At 32.3% G+C, this 22,359-nt stretch overlaps 1 protein-coding gene across 1 annotated transcript; it reads right to left on the bottom strand.

Annotated features, from left to right (window-relative positions):
- Positions 1–228: 228 nt before the first annotated feature.
- LOC133188551 (uncharacterized) lies at positions 229–7,946 on the bottom strand. The gene is made up of 11 exons (XM_061324020.1): positions 7,896–7,946; positions 7,775–7,801; positions 5,637–5,793; positions 5,417–5,469; positions 5,018–5,174; positions 1,846–1,922; positions 1,538–1,694; positions 1,278–1,345; positions 900–1,056; positions 501–568; positions 229–350 (listed from the first exon to the last, which is right to left on the bottom strand). The coding sequence occupies exons 1-10, from the start codon at positions 7,942–7,944 to the stop codon at positions 502–504; spliced, it is 969 nt and encodes a 322-aa protein (XP_061180004.1). The 5' UTR covers positions 7,945–7,946; the 3' UTR covers positions 229–350; position 501.
- Positions 7,947–22,359: the final 14,413 nt, after the last annotated feature.

Raw genomic sequence — 22,359 nt, 5'->3', positions numbered from 1 at the left:
ATTTTTGCTCACAAATTTTTGCAATGGACTATTTCCGTGTCAATTACATATGTGGACAGTGTTTGCATACTCATTCAAAACTATTTGGGCCCTTATTGGCCCGATAACACATTTTAATAAGGCCGTGAAAAATCCCCATTTGTGTCCTTTATAAAGGTATACACGTATGTTTTTTTTTTTTTTTTTTTTTTTTTTTTTTCTTTTTTTCGGGGACAGTACAAAACTCTATTTTATAAGGAAAAAAAAGTTTTATTTCTGCAATTTGAGTACAAAATACACTACTACAAAACATACTCTTCACTAAATTAAATTGTTTTTACCAGAGAATATTGTTGATCAATTGTAGGAATCTGTAAGAAAAAAACAGGAGTTTTCATAAATCAACATGCTTAACATTTTCATTTTACGCTTATGGCAAAACATATAAGAAGAAAAACAAAAAATTATACAATATCCTGAAAATATCACTCGTGAAAACATTAAAAATTTAAAAGTCTTACTTCAAGGATTCGAACGCTTGACTGCGGTAGCGGCGGTGGTATGTCCTCTGTTAAAAATAGCTTGGGCTCTATTACAAAGAGGTAACAAACATTCAGAAATTCATGCAGAATCATGAGTTAGATTTCACTCGTTAAATAGCAAATGAATAAAATGTATGCAAAGTAGTGTCTGAAAAAGTGCCTGGAAACACAATTCTTTTTTTTTTTTTTTTTTTTTTTTTTTTTTTTTTTTTTTTTAGCACAATTCTTTTGATGAAATAATAGTAATCAAGTTCAAAAGTCCATTGATGTGAAACAATGAACTATGAAGATCTTTAAAAGTTGATGCTCGTGTTATGTTTTAAAAATGTCTCTAGATGAATAAACACATTGACCTCTTTTCTTATTTTCTTTACTTACGAGTGACACAGGAATGGACACATGTGCTGAAAAACGGAAGTTGAGTCTCTGATCAACACGTGACATTCTTTCTCACACGCAACCTCGGTTTCATCTGAGCTAAGGGTGGCAACTAACTGATCAACAATGTGGGCTGTCTCCTGGGTATTCAGGAAAGCTGATTAAAAATATTGTTTTATTTATCAATAATAAATATGGACAGCCCAGTTTGTATTGTCTTTAAATTGAAAAATATTCACTAGCATTTCAATTTTTAAAATGTAATTAACATGACCTATCGACCAGTAAACGAAGAAAAGTTTTCCCAGCTATGTATGTGACAATACTGTATTATCGATTCAAATTTATCATGCAGGTAGTCATTTTTTTTAAACTTACTGTCCAAAACTAAGCGTTTGGCTGGTGGAGGGGTATTGTGATGTCCCATGTTAACAATAGCTTGAGCTCTGAAATAGATGATCTATCATGAAGAAATGAAGTCAAGGTAAATAAAGTACGTTATGCATTAAATATTTAGAGAAAAAAATCTCAAAAGTGCCTTTGTCTTACTATGCAATGGGAGAGAAAAGCAGCACTTTTTTAACATTATGTTACATTTACTACATCCTTGGAAGATAAATTTTGTTCTTTTAACTTACGAGTGACAGAGGAACGGACACATGTGCTGGAAAACGGAAGTTGAATCTCTGATCAACACGTGACATTCTTTTTCACACTGAGCCTCACTTTCGTCAGAGCCAAGGGTAGCGACCAACTGATCAACTAGATGGGCAGTTTCCTGGGTGTTCAAGAAATCTATAAATAGAGCAGGTTATATAAACTCAGAAGTAACGAAAAATGTCTAGTTTTTCTAATAAAGGACTTTAAATTTTGTTGTGTATTTTATTCAGATAAGTGTTAAAAAAGAATGAGAGAGAAAAGGATTTTGAGAAGTGAAACAGCTTACTGTCAAGGACCAGACGCTTTCCAGTAACAGTGGGATCTGTGTTAGGGCTATGTAAGTGCGCCAATGCAGTTTGAGCTCTAGAGGGAGTAAAGGTAATGACTATTAAGAAAAAAGATGCATTTTGAATGGACAAGGTGATTTGATATAATATTTGGCCCTAAGAATTAAAAAAAAAATAGGTAAACGCTGAATCAGATCCATCCTTACATAGAAAATAAATGTTGGATGTATCTTAGTTTAAAAAAAAAATAAACCAAAACATATTTTCGGAAAAATCTTTAAAAATTTATTTACAAGTATTTTTTTCGATTGGTTCGCATAATATCACCACTTTGAGAAACATCGATTTGAAAGCATTTTATATTAAAAAAAATTACGATGTTAATATTGTGTGGACTTTATTTTTTTTAAATGTATTCATGTGTGTACAGCATGCAGTAAAGTGTACATACATATAATAGACGTTGTATTGCTAGATCTATATATTGGTGGGCTGTTTTGCCCTAAGTTATATTTTGAATAAGCTATGTACCAAGCATAATATTGAGATTATAACTCATCAGGTATCGCTGAAAAGGCCTTGATAAAGTTATCACATCAATATAATGAAGATCTGATCTGTATTAATTCTTTACACATTGTTCGAATTTCGATACATTGGATCTATATTATATTGCATCTTACATGTACTTCAGCGTTCCCTGAACTAAATGAAAGTGATTAAATTTGTAAGTTAAGTGAATGAAAAAAAGTAGTAGTTCAGGTAGAAATACTGTATTTTCACCTTGTTAAATATATAGTTTTATTTTACATTTTATTTTCTGTAGCCCAATAATGCCCGCGTCAATATAATCATTTCAGACTGAATATTAACGAGTATATAATATAGGGTAATTAAACTTATATAACATTAATTGTGATTTGTTGACATATAATAAAAACGTCGCTGCAGTCAGAAAAGAATGCCAAATGAAGTTAATCAGGGGTCCCACGGCAACGTGTTGACTCAGGGCCGCTGACTTTGTTAGGAAGTGTCTACCACGAAGATGAATAAAATCAAAAATCTCTAAACATCGTTAAAAGACTGGTAGGACTATAGGTCTTCTATGTGCAGCCCTACGTGTAAACATATTCGCAATATCAAGCATTTGTAAAATCGTCCCTGTTCACAAACGTTGGGAAGATATATAGGTTAACATGCATAAAACATCGTCAAAACATGCTGGCTTCACGTGAAGGAAGAGGCTGCAAAATTGGGAAAAAATTATCAATTTACAACTGATAACTTTGCTGTTCGATATTTGTGAAACTGTTCAAACCAAAGAAAGAAAAGAAGTGTTCCACCTCCAGTTTCCCCCTGAAGGTTGTGTTTTGCTTCTGGACAGCGTAAATAAAATGTTATAATAGGTAAATACAGGTAAACTTATGTTAATCAAGCTATGGAATATTTGCAGAGAAGTAAACTATGGGTTCTGAATATAAAATGCAAAAAAAAAAAAAAAAAAAAAAGAAAAAAGAAAACAAACAAACAAACAAAAAAGAAAAGAAAAAAACAAACAAACAAACAAAACAAAACCAACCAAAACAAACAAAACAAAACCAGAAGTTTCTGTCGAGACTGTAGCTCTTCTGGTTTGTACTTATAACAATAAAGGAAGAGAAAAGTAGATCTTGGACTTGAAACTTTGCAACAGCAATAAATAAATATTAATCCTTGTTTTACTCTCTTTTTGTGGCAAGATGAATTGCAATCAGACTAAAAATGTAGGAATAGCCATTTAAAAGAATTTTAGAGAAATTTCGATTTTAGTTACCATGACAACATCATTCATCAAAATAAAAAAAAAGTCTACTTGCATGCCATGTTATATTAAAATCAGACCAAACTGAAGGCAAAGTAATGTTTTGAAAGTATATCAAAGATATTCAATGTATCTCAGTATAGTCTACTTGTGTGCCAAGTTATATTGAAATCAGACCAAAACTGTAGGAAGAGTAGCATTTTGAAAGTATTTCACAGAAATTTATATTTTTAGTAACCATGGCAACACCGTTCACCGAAATCAAAACCCGATACACAGAATAATGTAACTTAGTGTAGTCTAATTGTGTGCCAAGTTATATTGAAATCAGACCAAAACTGTAGGAGGAGAAGCATTTTGAATGTATTTCACAGAAATTTCTATTTTTAGTAACCATGGCAACACCGTTCATCGAAATCAAAAACATTTATACAGAATTATGTATCTTAGTGTTGTCTACTTGTGTGCCAAGTTATATTGAAATCAGACCAAAACTGTAAAAGGAGTAGCATTTTAAGAAATTGTTTACAGACAAACAGACAGCCCAGCTAGACAAACACACAGACAGACGGACGGACGACGGACACCTTACTATCGCATAAGCTCTTCTGGTCTCTGACCAGTAGAGCTAAAAACAGGAAGGCTGAAAATTGGCCGGCCAAAACTGATATACATGTACACCAAATTCATCGATTTTGTTACAGACATGCAATAAAGATCCTAGAAAAGGTTTAACGATCCTTTTTGTCTTTTACAAAATTCGGAAAGTTAAAATTGGTCAAGTTAATAACAACAAAAAAAAAAAAAAAAAAAAAAAAGAACCGTCTTAATGACTTTGATTGTGCCGATGCAGGGCGCGGGATATGACAGATAAACTTAAAATACACAATGCATATATACAGCGTTTCTTTCTTAAAATTCGAAAAAAAAATCAAACTTCAGATCATTCAAATTGATTTAAAGATTTTGTTTAATTATGAAATATTAATTTAGTAATTAATTTAGTAAGCATGATCTTTTTAGGCTATTACTTGCACAATGCAATGTACTTTTATGAAAATGAGATTTAATAAACGCGATGAAATATACAAATATGGTGGATTTATTATCGAAAAAGGCAACGTCAAAAAAAGCGGTATGTCATCGTAAACTATGCTACTTTTACATTAATATGAAACATTAATTAACGTTTGTACAAACATTTTATTGATAATTTAATGACACTGAAAGACTTTTGGGGAATATCATTTAATTTGGACACGAGGCTGAATTTGGCACCAAACGCACCTTGTCCTTTCATTCAAGAAAAAGAAATAGTTTGGTTTACTGGGTAAAATTCAAGGTCTAGGTATGACGTAAATTTGACTTACGAGTGACACAGGAAGGGACATAAATGTTGCAACACAGACTGTTGGTTTCTAATAAGAGTGTGACAATGTGATTCACATTTCACCTCGTTATCATCTGTAGCAAGTAGCTCCACCAATTGATCAACGAGATGTTTGGCCTCCTCGCCATTGAGAAAGGCTGAAAATTGATATATCATTCGTGTTTAAGGTTCTTTTTTCAGCCCATATAGGAAAAAAACAAGCATTCATTTGCAAGTGTAATGTTGAATATGTATATAAAAAATCTTCCTTTACACTGCGGTAAAGACACATTCTTGGGGCAATGAAAGTAGGATTTTTTTTAAATTAAGTTCATTTAATGATATTAAGTTGGATATTCCTCTTAAGATTGTAAGACAGATGTGCATAAATCAAACTCACTATCAAACACAAGGCGCTTCCCAGCATGAATTCCTGAAAGGGCTTGCTGGGCTCTACACAAGGAAAAGCATGACAGTTCTAAGATTGTAGCATTGTTAAATAAGTACTTTTTTTCAGGTGACACTGAGCTAGAGTACTGTAACTTTTTTCTATTAAAAAAAACGAAAGTCTTGTAATGAGTGATAATTGATGTAAATTGTTCATACAGCACTTTACTTACGCACGGCACATGAATGGGCACAGATGCTGTACTAAAGACTGCTGGTTAGCGATAAGGGTGTGGCATTCTTGTTCACATTTAGCCTCGTTGTCCTCAGTTGACAGGAATGTGACTAATTGATTGATTACATTTTGTGCCTCAGCACCGTTCAAAAACGCTGTTGAAAGATATCATAAATTCCGTTTGTTCACTATGAAGTCAATGATTCCTATACAAGCATGAATTAATTCTGTAAGAAATTGCAAAGAACAATCCTAGCTAAAGTTGATCCTTTAATATGTTTTTGCAGAAATCTTAGCTGGAGTGAAAGCTAACATTTTCAGAAAAAGCTTGTATGTTTATTACTGTACGTTCTATTTTACTCAAAACTTCTTTTTAAGGAAATCGTCAGTGTTGGTAATATTATACACTTATCCACTGGCTGTGAGTGGGATAGCTCTTTTATCAAACCCGCGACAGGAACTATTCCCCGAGGGCTTGCCCGAGGGGAATAGTTCCTGTCAAGGGTTTGATGAAAGAGCTATCCCACCCACAGCCAGTGGATGAACGTTTTATTATACTGATGTATATCATAATTTCTGAGGGTTGGACTTACCTGATACTACAGTTCGATAGTAAAAACATGAAAAAAAATAAAATTATAAAAGTTTTGAACAAGTATTTGGAATAAGATACCACTGCTAGAATGAGCTGAAATCCTGATGACGTCACAATGCTACTGAAGTCAGGATGACATCATAAGTCTATAGATTGATTACAGGAAATCAAAATTGGCGACAAAAATTGCATGAAAATTTTCCGAGGGGTGGATAGCAAAAACTATACCCCGGGGTATAGCTTTGCTATGTGTGGAAATTTTAAGACTATAAAGATAGTTATTTTACCTTCTTAACTTTATATATGAAACATTTTAACAGAAGTATAATAAATTAAAATATTACCTTCAAGTATGACTACGATCAAGATTAAGCTTGATTTTCTGACCCCATGATCATGAAACAGAGTCAGAACAAATAAGATTGATAACATCTGTTTGATGCTCATTAGCCATAAATGAGGCTCAAAATTTGCAAATAATACGACAGAGCAAAAAAAGAAAGCCGTTTTGCTTTGGATTGTGTGACAGCACCTACTTAAATCTAAAATATTGCATGATCCTGAGGCCTGACGAGAAACGCAATGAAATGTAAATCCAAGACCCTAATTCCGTTATAGCCGTGTCATTATTTATTTGCAAGCAGAGTTTGAGAAAAAAAAATAATGATTTCAAATCATTCAAATCTGTGTTGGCAAATTTAAGTAAAAGAGGTTAAATACATATAGCAAAGTGCATTGATTTAAGGAATAACTGTCTTTTTTTTTTTTTTTTTTTTTTTTTTTTTTTTTGGTTTCATGATGTGATCAATCGATTGGCTTGCGTGATAATTTGCATAAACGCCAAAGGCGTTTATGCATAAAATTATCACGCAAGCAAATCGATTGATCATCGTCATGAAATCAAAAAATCAGACAGATATTCCTTATATTTACATGTACATGCTCTTGATTCTGCAAATCCACGTGCTACAAGCAACGCTTCTGTCTTTATTTGTCCCGCCCCGCACGTGATTTTTTTTTCACCACGCCTATCGATGAACCAGTAGATTTATGTAGAAATAAAGTATTTTAATAATTTGAAATTTATTTTTGACAAAGACATTGGAAATGTAAATATTTAATGTTTGGCAGTGAATAAAACTCGACCCTAAAAGGGACACTGTCTGGATCAGAAAATTCAATTGTCGAAAATTCAAATAAAGGTTAATATAGTAAAACACGAAAATAATGCATAGGACCTATTTCACAAGTGACCACTATATCTTTAATAGGGTTAAATCATTTTCTTTTATCGATATTCTTTAAACTGTTTAAGTTTCACTACACGAATACTTGCTAGATACGAAATTTGCATGGTATATTTTTATGAATGACATGATGAATTTCTTGAACTTTAACATTTTTTTGGTCTAGAATCTTTCTTGATTTAATAAAAAAAGAATTACTTTAAAAAAAACAACAACAGAGAACTAGTTAACTTTTCCACAGTTATAAATTCAACGTAGACAGAATGGGAAAAGGAAAAGGAAATTTCTACTCACTATCAAAGAGAACTCTCTTTTGTGGAACTGAAAAATATGTATGATTGATATACTGATATGTTTATATGACATCACAAATTTTGTTCGATTGAATTTCATTTGTCAGCGAAAAAATACCTACCAGCTGCTCCAAAAACCACAGGAAGACAGAATATTATTAAAAACTTCATTGTTCCTAAATAGAAGAAAATTTTAATATATATATATAGTTTGAGATAAAATTTGTATGAGTGGTATGGGTGTTTTAAGCGTATTAGTTTGCCAACAAAGAATCATATTATTTTACATGTAAGTGTTTGGATATTTAACACTTTTTTTATACATTCAAATGCAATCATGATTTAATGCTGTAAATGTCCTCTATTGATGTTTATTGGAATATAGCTAAGACATAGTGAACATTACCTTCAAGTTCTCCAAATCAAATGAAAGACAAACCTTTCTTAAGGTCTTTTATGCATACTGTTAAACCATTGGTAGGTCATGTACTTTCTACGTGCAAGGCTATATCAGGTGACGAACTTCACGCAAGGTTATGTATTGATAAGAATACTTTTTTTAAGGAAATTTCCATTCATTTCGGATTTCTTCTACAATCCTGCAATATATGGAGGAGAGTTAAGTTAACAACGTTTTATTTGACCACTTCATAAGATTTGAAGCTTAATCATATAACATATGTAATGTACGATGCGATTATCAAAATATATGGTTGTAAATTGTTGAGATGAAAAATTTTGCTTCAGTAATGTATAACTAAAAATTGATCGTTAATGAGTTATAGATGAAAAACTTTTGCCCCACCTGAGCCCCTAGGTTGAGGGATCAGTCCCTATTTCTTGATATCAAATGAAAGGTCTTGAGATTTTGATGACTTTTTATTCAACATCTATTCAGAAATTTCTTTTGCGTTTTCGAGATATATATATATAATAGATATATTAAGGTGTCAGCCCTTCAAGTCCAAAACGAGGCCGATTTGCAAAAATTGAAATTGTGCATATTGTTTAGACCGTTATTTTGAGCATCTTTTAATTAATATAACTTATCAAAATATTTCCCCTTTTCGAGATATCAAGTGTCAAAGATTTAGCCTTTCAGACCCTTTGGCTCTTAATTAAAAAACATATAATCACGATTTTATTATATGTAGATATAGATTGTTAAGGTAAATATTTTTGCTTCCGTGATTGATAACAAAATTTTGATAATTAAAGAGTTACAGGTTACAGATCTTTTGTCCCTCTGACCCCTACTTTTGGCAAAAGTATTTCACATATGACTCTATCTCGTAAGAATGATCCATTGCTCATTGGAAAAATGAAGAGTCCTGCATCCGTCGCTTCAACAGTCAAACAAATTTCACATCCACAAGCAGTATACAAAATGGCCATTGAAGTAGAAAATAAGTATTTCTTGATAATATACTCAAAGGCAAAAGAAACGCAACATCCTATTTTAGTGTGAAATATAGATAGGATATAACTTTGTACCTAAAACGTAAGGACATCTTCATCTTTGGAAATTTCGGTTAAATAATTTTCAATCAATTGTCGGAAGTTAAGCTGGAGCCCGCTAAACAGAAATCAAAAATTGCATGTATAACAAAAAAAATTGGCAATAATTTTTGGTTTTAAGGGTTTGTATCTGTTCATCATAAGTAATGCACCAATATTCTTTCTTTTCCAGAAGCGATGCCAAGGCTTCCTGAAAATGACTTACATGTAAGTACGCATTTCCATTGCTCTACATGTATTTGGACATTTTCAAAATAAAGGTGATGAAGAGTTGCAGATGCAAATATGCACTACATCACGGCTTAACAAATTCATATCTACCATTAGCATGAATGACAGTCCATGAACCGGAAGTCCAAGGCTTGCTACACTGCGCTAGGTTCGAGAAAATTCTACCTCATTACCTGAAAAACAGGCCCTTAAAAATGTCAAAGGATATTTCGCTCGCTCAGATGTCGAGATTGATAAATCGAAGGCATCGTCGAAATGACGCTGCAATTGTTGTGCATGGCGGTCTGGTACGCTGTAAATGAATGGCGTGGAGAGGGTGTCTTGACAGTTATAAGTTACTTTCTAAAGTTAAATGATATTCATTCAATAGCTTTATCAAATTTCTGATGTTTTTAAATCGAATTTAACCTTACTGTATTCATTTTTGAAAATCATCTGATAAAAAATTCAAATATTTGTAGTGTACTGCTTGTTGTGTTTCTTTTGCGTGTCAGAATACTTAAGTATATTGTGAAGTTTATGATGAGAAGTTTTGAATAATGTTATTATTGTAAAAACAAATGATAATAATAATATCTTTGCACAGACACAATACCTTTTGGCAAAGTTATTTCACTTATGATTCTATTTATTAGAATTATCAAAGTCAGGCTTTGATGCTTTGGTCGTTACCGATTTGGACCAAACCAAAACACGTCATTTTGATTTGGTTTTACAACAACTAAATTTAGTCAGGTTGGAATGTATAATTCATTATATTTTTACAGACTTTCTTTGCAAGCACACTCAGCTTCACACAGAAACAGGAACAAAAACGAAATTTCTGAGATAGACGTAATGTAAATGCAATAAATCTGTGTACTTTAAATACATTATTGGAAAATTTACGGAAGCGTAACGCTGGCAAGTAAAATCATTTTGCTATGTCGTATATACGAGACATAAAGTAATTGAACAAAAGCAGCTCTGGATTGATTATTTTAACATTGATATTTCTACAATGTTTTAAACACTGGAGGATATTTGTAACAAAAATCCTATTGGATTACATTGTCGACTCTCTGTCTCGGTCAAATACTTTGAACCTGTGTATACTACATATTTCACAGAAAGCTTATACATTTTTTATTTAGACAAAAATTTAAAAAAAAATATATTAAAACATCTGTTTATTTGCAGAATGATTGTGTTGGATTTGATATGGAATTCGAGTAGAATTAACATTTCACTGTCGATTCTAGATACAACTGAAAATGCATTGAAATTTATGATGAGCCGTATTACTGTGAGAAATTTTGCAAAACCAAGAGGGAAAATGTATTTTTATAGTTAAAAAAGATAGTGTAATATGGCAATCGTATCTTAGTAGTAATTTGGACATTGGGAGATTATGATTTAAAAAAAAGGCAATGAAGCGGCTGCAGCCTTGCATGTTAGGATCTTTTCAGTATGTAGCAGTCTTGATTACCTTGGTTATCAATTTTTTTTTTTGTTATCAAACAATTTGATGCAAATAAAATCTAATTTGAAATTTGTTTAAAAAGACATTATGTTATATTTGAATACAAGCAATGAGGCGGCTGCAGCCTTGCGTGTTAGGATCTTTTCAGTGTGTAGCAGTCTCGGTTACTTTTCTAGTGATTAAGTATAAAATCTAAAATTTATAAAATACCACAGCTTGGTTAAAAATTTCTTTTGAAGAAAGAACTAAATTATATTGAATGAGGGGCGTTTCACTTCCCTTTGTTGGTATCTACACTGAACACTAATGCTTGTGTTTATACTATAATATTAACATACAGTCCCTGAAACGTTCTACTTTCCCACTTGAACGGTGAGCGAACGCTGAACGAACGGTGAACGAACGCTGAACGAACGCAGAGCGAACGGTGAGTGAACGATGTGTGAACGCTGAACGCAACTTGGTGAACGATGTGTGAACGGTGAACGGTGAGTGAACGCTGAACGCGAACGGAGCGCAAACGCGAACGCAAAGTGAACGGTGAACGAACGGTGAACGCAAGATGAACGATATATTCGGAATGCCTCTGATCTTTTCCTTGCATTGAAACTATTTTATTGTATTATATTTTCAGGTGCCAAATAAATAAATAAATAATAGATAAGTAAACCAATAAATGAAAGGATATTTAAGTCAATAAAATAAATTTTCAAAAATTGTCCTAAGAAAGACGATGCATGCACATAAAGTTTTTAATCACACGATTTTTATCGCATTAAAACATTGCAATTGTTATCGAACGCTGAAGTATAAAAGATATTTTTTTAGTTGGAAAATAAAAATGTTTATTCTTATTTGATAACAAATCAGAGAAAACTTCTGACTTATAGAATGAATTAAAGCGGTTGTAACATCCATTCATATATCTCCGTGTCAAGGCGATTTCGTGTAAATTAATGAAAAAAAAATTAATTACAAAGGTCAGTGGACGTTTTGCATTTATACGCTCGTATTTTAAATTTCTAATATAATAATATATTATGTGTCATTTCTATTTTTCATGATGATTTATTGAGCAGACTTTTACGTGTATATGTAGATGGCCGTGGTTATACTCGGACAAGATATTACAAAGATACATATTCATATTATTTGTTATAAATTCAATTTTCAGTACTTGATATTTAAGTAATTTGCCGTTATAGTTTATAGTAATATGCCGTTATAGTAGAGAGAGAGAGAGAGAGAGAGAGAGATTTCGTTTTAGCCCCCCCTCCTTTCAGGCTTCACTAAATGTTTGTACCTATATCAAACAAAAACTCTGATTTTTTTTTTTCTAAATATATCAGACAGTGAAAGTAACTTTTTTTAATCAACAAATCATATCCATTTGTTTGACAATTTTACTCGTTTTTATGTTCCTGCTTCGATTTCACACGAAGTCCACGTGCTTGTCCTGTCAATCAAAATCATTCGACACTGTGCAGGTGTGAAAGTTTCGTCACACCGAAGACGGAGTGCGAGTACTTCCAACAAGTTATAACATTTATTTTTATGATTTCTAGATTTGATTCCAACATTTGAATAATAAATGAATAAAATACATTGGGCATTAACACTTGAATTTGATACATACTCTCTGCCAATTTCAAATACCACCGCCGACACGTGTACATTTTGAACTACATAACTATTGTTCTGTGACTTTTTTTAGATGCATGTTTGTTTTGAGAACTGAAATTTTTGTTCTAAAAAGACCTTAACTTTCTTTAAAAAATGTTAATTAAAATATTCTGGAAATGCAGTACTGACTAAGTAACCGATTTAGGGGGAAAGGGGGGTATTAATCATATCGAATGGCAAACATATAAAGTTACGGTGAAGAGAGAATTCTTTTCTCTATAACTATAGACTTTACATATTATAGTAGAGAAAATTCTGTAGTGCAGTACATTTTAAATAAATAGTTCCTTTAACCACACTATCAATTTAATTCGCTCCAAAGATAATAAATTAACAGGACATCCGCAGTACTATGTATAACTCTCAGAACTAGTTCTATCACATTTTCTGTATTAATTTAAAAAAACGTGTTAGAAATAAATATTTTCGTAATTTTGCTGCGTAATTATTTGACTTGGATAATTATATCACCATTAACGGTTTGTCGTCTTTAACAAAACATCAAAATGTTGCAGTGCTTGAAGTATTTGCACATTGCCCTTAGTTAAATTTAATATTTCAGCATCGTTCTACATAGATACAGAATGTGCTTATAACAATAATTAGTTTCCAGTAATTTAATAAATAACCTAACAGCTAAGTTAGAATAATAAAAATATATATCGTAGATATTTTTCCCCATGAAATAATGATTCTTCAAACACGATAAGTTAGTTATTAAATTAAAAAACCTGTAACTCCTTCCCTACAAAAAGATAAGTCCTTTCACTACGGAGTTCCGAATGACAATGAAAACTGAACGATAGGTGAACGCTGAACGCAAGGTGAACGCAAAGTGAACGGAACGAAGAGCGAACGCTGAACGCTTTGTGAACGGTGAACGCGAGCGCACGGTGAACGGTGAACGCAAAACTGTGAACGGAGAGTGAACGGTGAACGCACGGTGAACGAACGGTGAACGCACGCTGAACGAACGGTGAACGAACGGTGAGCGAACGGAAAAATGGGAAAGTAGAACGTTTCAGGGACTGTACATATCTAATACTGCTTTAGTATGGAGCGCCATGACTGCTTGTTTAAGGTGTTTTATTATCTGCTGTGGGTCTATTATTATTTGCTTTGGGTTCATAATTATATGCTGTGGGATCATAATTATATGCTGTGGGATCATAATTATATGCTGTAGGAACATAATTATATGCTGTAGGATCATAATTATATGCTTTGGGTTTATAATTATATGCTGTGGGATCATAATTATATGCTTTGGGATCATAATTATATGCTGTGGGATCATAATTATATGCTTTGGGATCATAATTATATGCTGTATGTCTACTATTACATGCTATGGGCTCATAATTAGGTTTGTTCCCGTTTTGCACACATTTGATAACTAGGTATAGAACAATAGGTGTGAAATATGTTTTGATAGCAATTATAGTCTGATCTTCGTCTAGGATTTACCTGGAATTACCTATATTTCACCAATGCATTATAATAAATATTTGAGGGAATACATTATGAGAATTTTACTTATCCAACCGAAGATGAAGTTGGTAGTTCAGACAAATAGCCATATCGCATTTCACCATGTTTCTTTATTTCATAAAGATAAACTGAATAAGTAAATGAATTCAATCTTAAATTAACCTGTCTAGTTAGTATCATGTGAATATAATTATAGTTTTGTGTTATTATTTTTATGTTTTAAAATAATTTTTTTAAGAGTTAAGTTAAAATATCAAGTGCAAAATTAACAATTTTTCTTCCTATTCTTTCCGTAGATATGATATAGACTATAGCAATTAAGTAATTATCTTACCTGGACAAATTCCCGTTTTGCACACATTTTTTCAATGCCTTAAATTCAAATGTGTGCAAAACGGGAACAACCCATAATTACATGTATATACTGTGAGATCATAATTACATGCTGTGATTTGATAATTACATGCTGTGGGTTTATAATTGAATGCACTGGGTCTTTTATAATATACTGTGGGTTCATAATTATATGCTGTGGTTTGATAATTACATGTTGGTCTAATATTATATGCTGTGGTATACTTTAAATATACTTTATACTGTAAATATATGCAGTGGTTTTTATTATAAATATCCTAAAACGAAATGACGGCAGATTCCTCAAGGTTTAATGAAATAGTAATGGAGGATTAAAACTCAGTCCATTCGGATTTCAGGATGCAACACAAATCTTTGGTAGCATACACTACTGGATTTAAAATTCCCTGATATTCTGAAAAATCTCTGATAAACTCTGATATCCACTGTTTAAGTACTGCTTTTCTCTGTACAAACACTGTACAGTCACTGTACATAATCCCTGTACCTACTGTAATCCCCGGTAAATCACAGTACAAACCCACTGTTATTCTCTATACATCCCTGTACTTTACTGTACGTCCCCTCTGTACGACCCAGTACACCACTGTCTGTCCTTGTACGCCTCCACAGTACAGTACTGTACATCACAGACGTGTACAGTACTCAACTTCTGTACAGCACAGTACACTACTGTTGCTCACTGTACGCGTCCCAGACTGGCACTGTACACCACTGAAGTTCAATGTACGCATCGCAGTTTGGAACTGTACATCACTGAACCATACTGTTAATATTTTAGACTTATTAGATGAATGAAATTAAATTTTGAATTTCCTAAATTTTATTCATCTCTTGTTACTTCTCTAATTGTTCAGAAGCCTTTGGTATTTTAGATTTAAGCGAATAAAATATTTATTTCAAGAGTGATAAATTTGTGCTGTTAGTACTCTTAACACACACTAGCACCATACATAAAAAAGTAAAAAATAAATCCTATAAATTATATTTAAGATCATTTAATTCATAATTATGATTCCTCTAATCTTAAAGTTTTGAATTTACTGAGCAATTAAATTATATATGATAATTATCATTCATAGCATTGAACAATTTTAACGTCACATTGTTATTTTCCATAGTTCGATAGTGCGGTTAACAACCTGATTTGGTAGGCAAAGTTACATATTAAGAAAAATTTTGAAACATTAGTATATTATATATTTTTAAAATATTTTTTCTCAAAAAATTAAGTCTCTCTTTCTCTCACTCATACATTTACCCTGTCACTATAATTATTTTTTAAACACGGCTTGCGATAAAAAAAAAACCCAACTAATTATTGTTTGAATTGAATTTGTCAATACAAATAAAATATCAAAAAATGAAAAGAATGATTCAGTGGGTAGGGTGGCTTATCATGGTTGTGGGTTAACGTGTACACTCAACAGAAAATGTATACCAAACAGGAAAACGGTGGATTAAACAGCGGACAGTAGCCAGAGATTTAAACAATAGGTGTCAAGACTGAGTGTCCTGATATATCAACAAGGGGTGGTTACACAACGACAGGAAGCAATATATTTATAATTTCTTTAGAGCTTCAAAATTAAGATATTTTCGAATTAATAGAAACGCAAATACAAACACAAGATTTAGATTGTACGTATTGAGACGTTTATTTTGATATCCATAATCAAATAATTAGACATCAAGAAAACTTAAGAATATTTTCATTATTTTTAATTATTTATGAAAAATTATATTTTTATTTATTTATTTATTTTTATTTATCATTTGGATTGTGTTTTTTTTTCTTTTTCTCTAAGTCTTCAAATATAATAGACAACAAACAACAAAGGGAGTTATTTGAAAATTTAATATTGATAATAATTATTATAATTATAATAAATTCAGACGAAAAAAGTAACATGCAGCTGATGTGTTATTTGCTGTGTAAATAGTAGACTAAGTGCACTTCAGATAAAAGTATACAGAACCTCTCTGTAAAGGAGAGAAAGAGGGGGGGGGGGGAGAGAATAAGCCAATTTAATTGCAAGGGTAATCAATCAGTGTTAAATTAGTTGGTGTTTCCAAACTTTAAGTTGTGTTTCATATACAATATACACTTTGCATACCCTTAGAGTATTACATTGGAAGGCCTAATTTCACTAACAATGTTATTATACTTATACGGAAAGTACAACTGTACGTGTAGCTCCGTGGGACAAGGAAATCAGATAGACAGCCCTGGATCTGCCGGGGTCAGACAATTTTTTTTTTCAGTTTGAGGGACACCGTGCTGTTCGAATTCCTTAGCGAGCCAAAAAAAAAAAAGGAAGGACCCCCCCCCCTCCCCACTGGTTCCATTAAGCTTGATATTTATAATTAAATTTTAAAAGAAAGATTGATTAATAAATAATTGAATGAATTAATTTATGATTTGCTGCAAATGCCGTGAAATGTGAAATTTATTCAGGATATTTTGCTGTATTGCTATTTATTCCAGATATATCTTTTTAAAGGTTCAATTCGCATATATTTTTTAAATATATTCTTTAATTAGTTATTTTTAGTGGCTTTAAACACATTTTAGCACTTTGAATCTGTAAATATACATTTAAGGCCATTGCTATTAGTTGATCATTGTCAATTTCATGACCATATGGAGAGGAAAAATATATCCAAGATTAATTTGAAAAGCTGACATACTATATTTAGTATAATTTTTCTTAGGTTATTGTAAGTCTAAAAATGCAAACAACGGATCAAGTGTTGGATGAAATATTGTTTGTTTCTTTTCCCATAATTTGAGTTGAGAATAACAAAATAAAATTAATTTTTGAAATTCTATAACTACTATATTTAGTGAATTTTTAAAAGTAAAATGTCCCCATCGACACCCCAGTTCAATGCGGTAAAAAAAAAAGGGGGGGGGTCTGGCATCAATCTGGTGGACATATTATGACATATACCTTAAAATCGTACACTATGCATGAAAATTCAATTCATTTATTCATGATCAGTTGTATAAACCAAATGTATCACTATCAATAATATGACCCTAAGCTAATATAATTTACGATTTATATACATATTCATAAGAAAATGCATTCACAATTAAAGAAATGCTTCATTGGTCAAACAGGTGAGAGAAATATATCTATATGCAGATCCGTATACAGAATACGATAGCACTTGGCATTCAATATATGAACTTAAAATCGAGACCGTGTTCCGCACTTTACAATCTTCAACTAGAGGAGGAGAGAAATATGACTAAAAAACGTGAAGATTCAATGACATCTTCCAGACAACTCGAACAAGCCATCAATGATTTCGGAATTAAATATAACATTTTGATCATTGAGGATTCCACGTATGATGTTAAACCCACATGTGCAGTTATAATGAAAGTTTAGAGACCTGGCTATCGTAGAAAAACCATATAAGTTATTTATTTGTTTAAAAAAAATAGCTAGCAATTACCGGGAAGTGTGGGGGGAAAAAATAGTCGCCCATTTTCATTCGTGCGTAAAGCCCAGCGAGATTAAGAAGATAACAAATAATAATAAAAAAAAAATACGTAACGTTAAGTGCATGTGCCATTTTCTTATTGATTTAATTGAAAAATAAAATACATGGACGGGGAAGTATAATGAACAAGTGTCTAATTACTAACTAGGGCGAAAACTTTTCAGATCTCTCAAAACTTTGACACACGGACAATCATGTATTTTTTTTTACTGTGTGTGTGAGCGACTGACCTCTCAATAGATACGGTATCATTATTTTTAATTTATAATTTCTCGCCTGATTTAACAGCAAAATATCGTAGTCGTATTAATGTGCCCACATTTTGTACGCTAATCTAAATATGGTGAATTAAATAGTGTATACTATATTTCATACTAAAATGTGGAGAAGAATTCATTTTATTTTACGTGGCATGATTTGTAACATTTGTATATTTTCTTTTTTTAACATGATAAAACTTTCCTATTTATTTCAATTATTACGGTTATTAATACTTTTAATTTCATAAAGGTTTACACCAAAACTTTTATAAAAAATTTAATTGATGTTTCATAGTCCAGTCGGAATCTTTGTTATGTATATAAACAAGTTTCATTTTCAGTAATACTAATTACGAAATGAATACCGGAATTATCAAACAAACAATCGGAAAGTCTGTGATGTTACTCTGTATGTAGATAGAATCGACTGAGGTGATCCGAGTGTGTACGGTAGCGAGACACTAAGACAATAGGTGTCACTGCTGCATTATACAGAAAGGCACTCGCCGGAGTTCACATGAAGTTAGTTACGCAACATTACGGCCACAGCGAGGTTAAGGACAAGTTTGAGCCATTGAACACATTATCAATTGAAATATTTATAATCTATCACTTTCCTTCACAATAGATAAATATATGAAAAGAAATGATCTCTTATAATGTGAAACTCATTTTAGGGAAAAAAGAAAATTATTTTAGCAGCCCCCCCTCCCCCCCCCCCCCCCCCCCCGTTTTCTGGTAGAGATCGGTTTAGTGTGCGATGCTCATTTTACGGGACTGAAAAGTGACAGATCGCACAATAATAAGTTATTGTGATGTCGTCTGAACTACATTAATTATATATCTATAAACATATAAAAGAAAACGAACTTTAAGTGTGGATATAAACTTTAATAAAACAAAACAAGTGCAGTCCCGCGAAAGACCTGTTTACTTGGTTTGTCAGGGTATGTTCATAAATTTTTAGTTTGGGTTGGCAATATCAAGCAACAAAAAGGGTGTTGTAACAGAGTCTAATTAAGTCTTTTTTTCATGAGTATAGTTTAAACACACACCTTGTTCTTATGTTCATGGGGTACATTGTGTGAACTTGCAATTATTATTAAGATAATTCAATAAATTCATAATTTGAAAATAAATTAAAAAAATCAAATTTCAGTCGGAATTATACGCACAGTATATACTTGTAAAACTTTATTTTTACATTGATTTCACAGCCTCTGTCATTATAATATGAGAGAGAGAGAGATTACGGTAAAACTTTGCGCTGATTATCATTTGGGCTAGTGATTGAGATATGGATCTGAGACAAAACATGATAAATACGTTTGTGCCAAGTGGTAAAAGAAATTTTAAGTAAAACGACACATAAAATCTGATCCCTTTGATGCATACCAGATATTTAGCGTTTTTATGTAATTCGGTGAATTCTATTCATATTTTAAGCGTTTAAAGGTTTTCTTATATGTAATGGTTTAGAGCCTTATTAGGACACAATTGTTTGATATAGTATTTAAAAATTCACGAACTATTTTCGATCTGCAAGGAAGTTTAGTAAGGACCTCGTTTATTATAAAGTATTGATACCAAGTGTCTAGTGTTTTTCGGTAAGGGTGGGGGTGGAAAGGGGGTTGGGGTTGGCGGGAGGCGTGTTTCAACATCAGCTTTAACAAACGTCATACGATCATTATTCCTACCCATTTCAGAAATCTGTCTGAGGATACCAAAAATCCTTAAAAGCGGTTGGCAGGGATATTTTGAATTACATGTACAATTACTCCTTAATTTTAAACCAAGTCTTTATAATTTTACATTTAACAAAATTGTACATAGAGAAAAAAATTCAGAGGCGCTTGTCTTGTTGAGAAATATTTAAAAACATGTTTTTCTAATCAATGGTAAAAGGAAATAGAGCGAGCTACATGCATACGGATATACGTACCCATTGTATTGAACAGAATAAAATGATCATTAATTCTTGAATTAAATTTATTACATGGCCGTAGGAACCGGGGGGCACGGGCCGATATATACAATACTATAGAAAACATAGCTACTACATTCTTGTGCCCACTCAATAATAATGTCTGATGACCTTTTTCTTTTAGCATGTCAAGGAATTTTGGTAGTTCATAGCCCCCCCCCCCCCCAACTGAAAATGTTTGGTTGTGCCCCCTCAATGTGAAATTGCTACCTACGGGCCTGTATTAATTGATTGAACTTGGAAAGAGATAAAAAGCAACGGTTCCATACATTCACTTAAGTTAAAACTTGATTCGCAAGATTAATACTTTGTTCTTTTAGTCGGGAATTATGTTAATAATAAAATTATTTATATATTTTTATTACGTTTATCATCACAAACCAAGATAATCAGCACTGTTCTGGAGTTCAATACCAGCAATATAACTTATGGTCAATAATTATCGACGTATTGCAGTAAAGACGGTAAATTTTCAATAATTTCTCTCAGTTTGTCGAGAAAAATGGGGGGGGGGGGGGTGTATCAGTACGTTTGACGGCGATTAGGGATTAATTAATTCTAGTTGTTTTCATAATGAATATAAAGAGAAAATTATCAGTAGATGTACGCTGTACACATAAGATAATTCAAGGAAGATGAAAAGTTGAATTAATTGAAAATCAGAAATCTAAATCATAACATTGACTTTAATCAGTTTTTCAGTGTACACAATTATGTAGAATTAAAAACATACAATACTATGAGGAGAAAAGATTAATATTGTCTTTCTGACATATTTTCTATTTATCAATAAAAATCTATGCAGATTTTTATTGATAAATAGAAAATATGTCAGAAAGACAATATAATTATTTCAGTTATATATAAAATCAAAGGCACTCTATCCATTTTGAAAATTAATCTCTCAGAAATACATGTATTCAAAAGCATCCGTGAAATAAAATAAGAATTTTTTTTTTAAATATTAAATAAATTTCCTAGGGTACAAAGCTTTTCAGGGTAGGGCAGAGTAAAATTGGTTGTACATTGGTATATACTGAATAAACTGTAATATGTTTTGATGTACTGTGATGTACAGTATGAGGGTTCAGGGAATAACAGCAATGTACTGTGAAGATCAGTTATCTGTACAGCTAATATCTGTGACGTACAGTGGTAAGCAGTGGCTGCGTACTGTGGAGTATTGTGGGGTACTGTGATGTACAGAGGAAGTGTACTGTGAAGTACAGGGAGGTGCTGTGAAATGCTGTGCTTCTGTACAGTGTTGTACTGTTATGTACTGTGAAGTACAGAGGTAAGTACAGTAATGTACAGTGAAAGTACAAGGGCTGACAGAGATTTTCAGAGAAAAATCAGAATATCAGGGGATAATAAGTCCAGTAGTGATACAGCAGTTCTGTTCTAGAAAATTAATACCAAGGGGGGAAGGGGTTCCTAAAGATAACATGTGATTGATAATTGAATGTTGCTTTACGACATTTTAGAATTTTTTTACCCAGTTTTTGCCCAGGTAAAGAATCACCCGCTATAGGTGAAGTGTCACAATTTTGATTTATGCACGATATTTGTTTGTTGACCAACGCCAATCGTGCGATGGGACCACCCTTTTTAAGGTAATATCCATAAGATCCTAGACTTTTACTTTTAATTCTGAGGATTTGGCAAGGGAACAGTCACTACCAGCGTTAAACACCTTAGTCCTTGACGCGGCACTGGGAACAAGAATTGAACCCTCGGGCCTCAAGAGTTCGAAAGAAGCGCTATTTACCCTTACAGCCAATATGTACCTGGGACTTTGTAGAAATCTATTAGTCCATGCATATACATAAATGTTTGATATGTGTTATATAGTGGAAGGACCTGTTTGAAATCTTCCCCTTTTTTATGGAGTGTCGTTAAAAAAGGGGGTGCAGGGACTTAGTTTTTATATATACATTTGTGTATTACACGTTAGATAGCATTTTTAATCAAATATATTGTATTACCTGCGTAATCAAATGAAATTAAATGAAAATAATTAAACACAATTCTTAAGATGTTATTTCAATTTACGTATCAGTATATAT

This window comes from Saccostrea echinata, unplaced genomic scaffold, assembly GCF_033153115.1.
Source record: "Saccostrea echinata isolate AGI-Se365-2 ecotype Australia unplaced genomic scaffold, CSIRO_AGI_Sech_v1 ptg000016l, whole genome shotgun sequence".
Lineage (NCBI taxonomy): Eukaryota > Metazoa > Mollusca > Bivalvia > Ostreida > Ostreidae > Saccostrea > Saccostrea echinata.
This window is presented reverse-complemented; position numbering and strand designations above follow the sequence as displayed.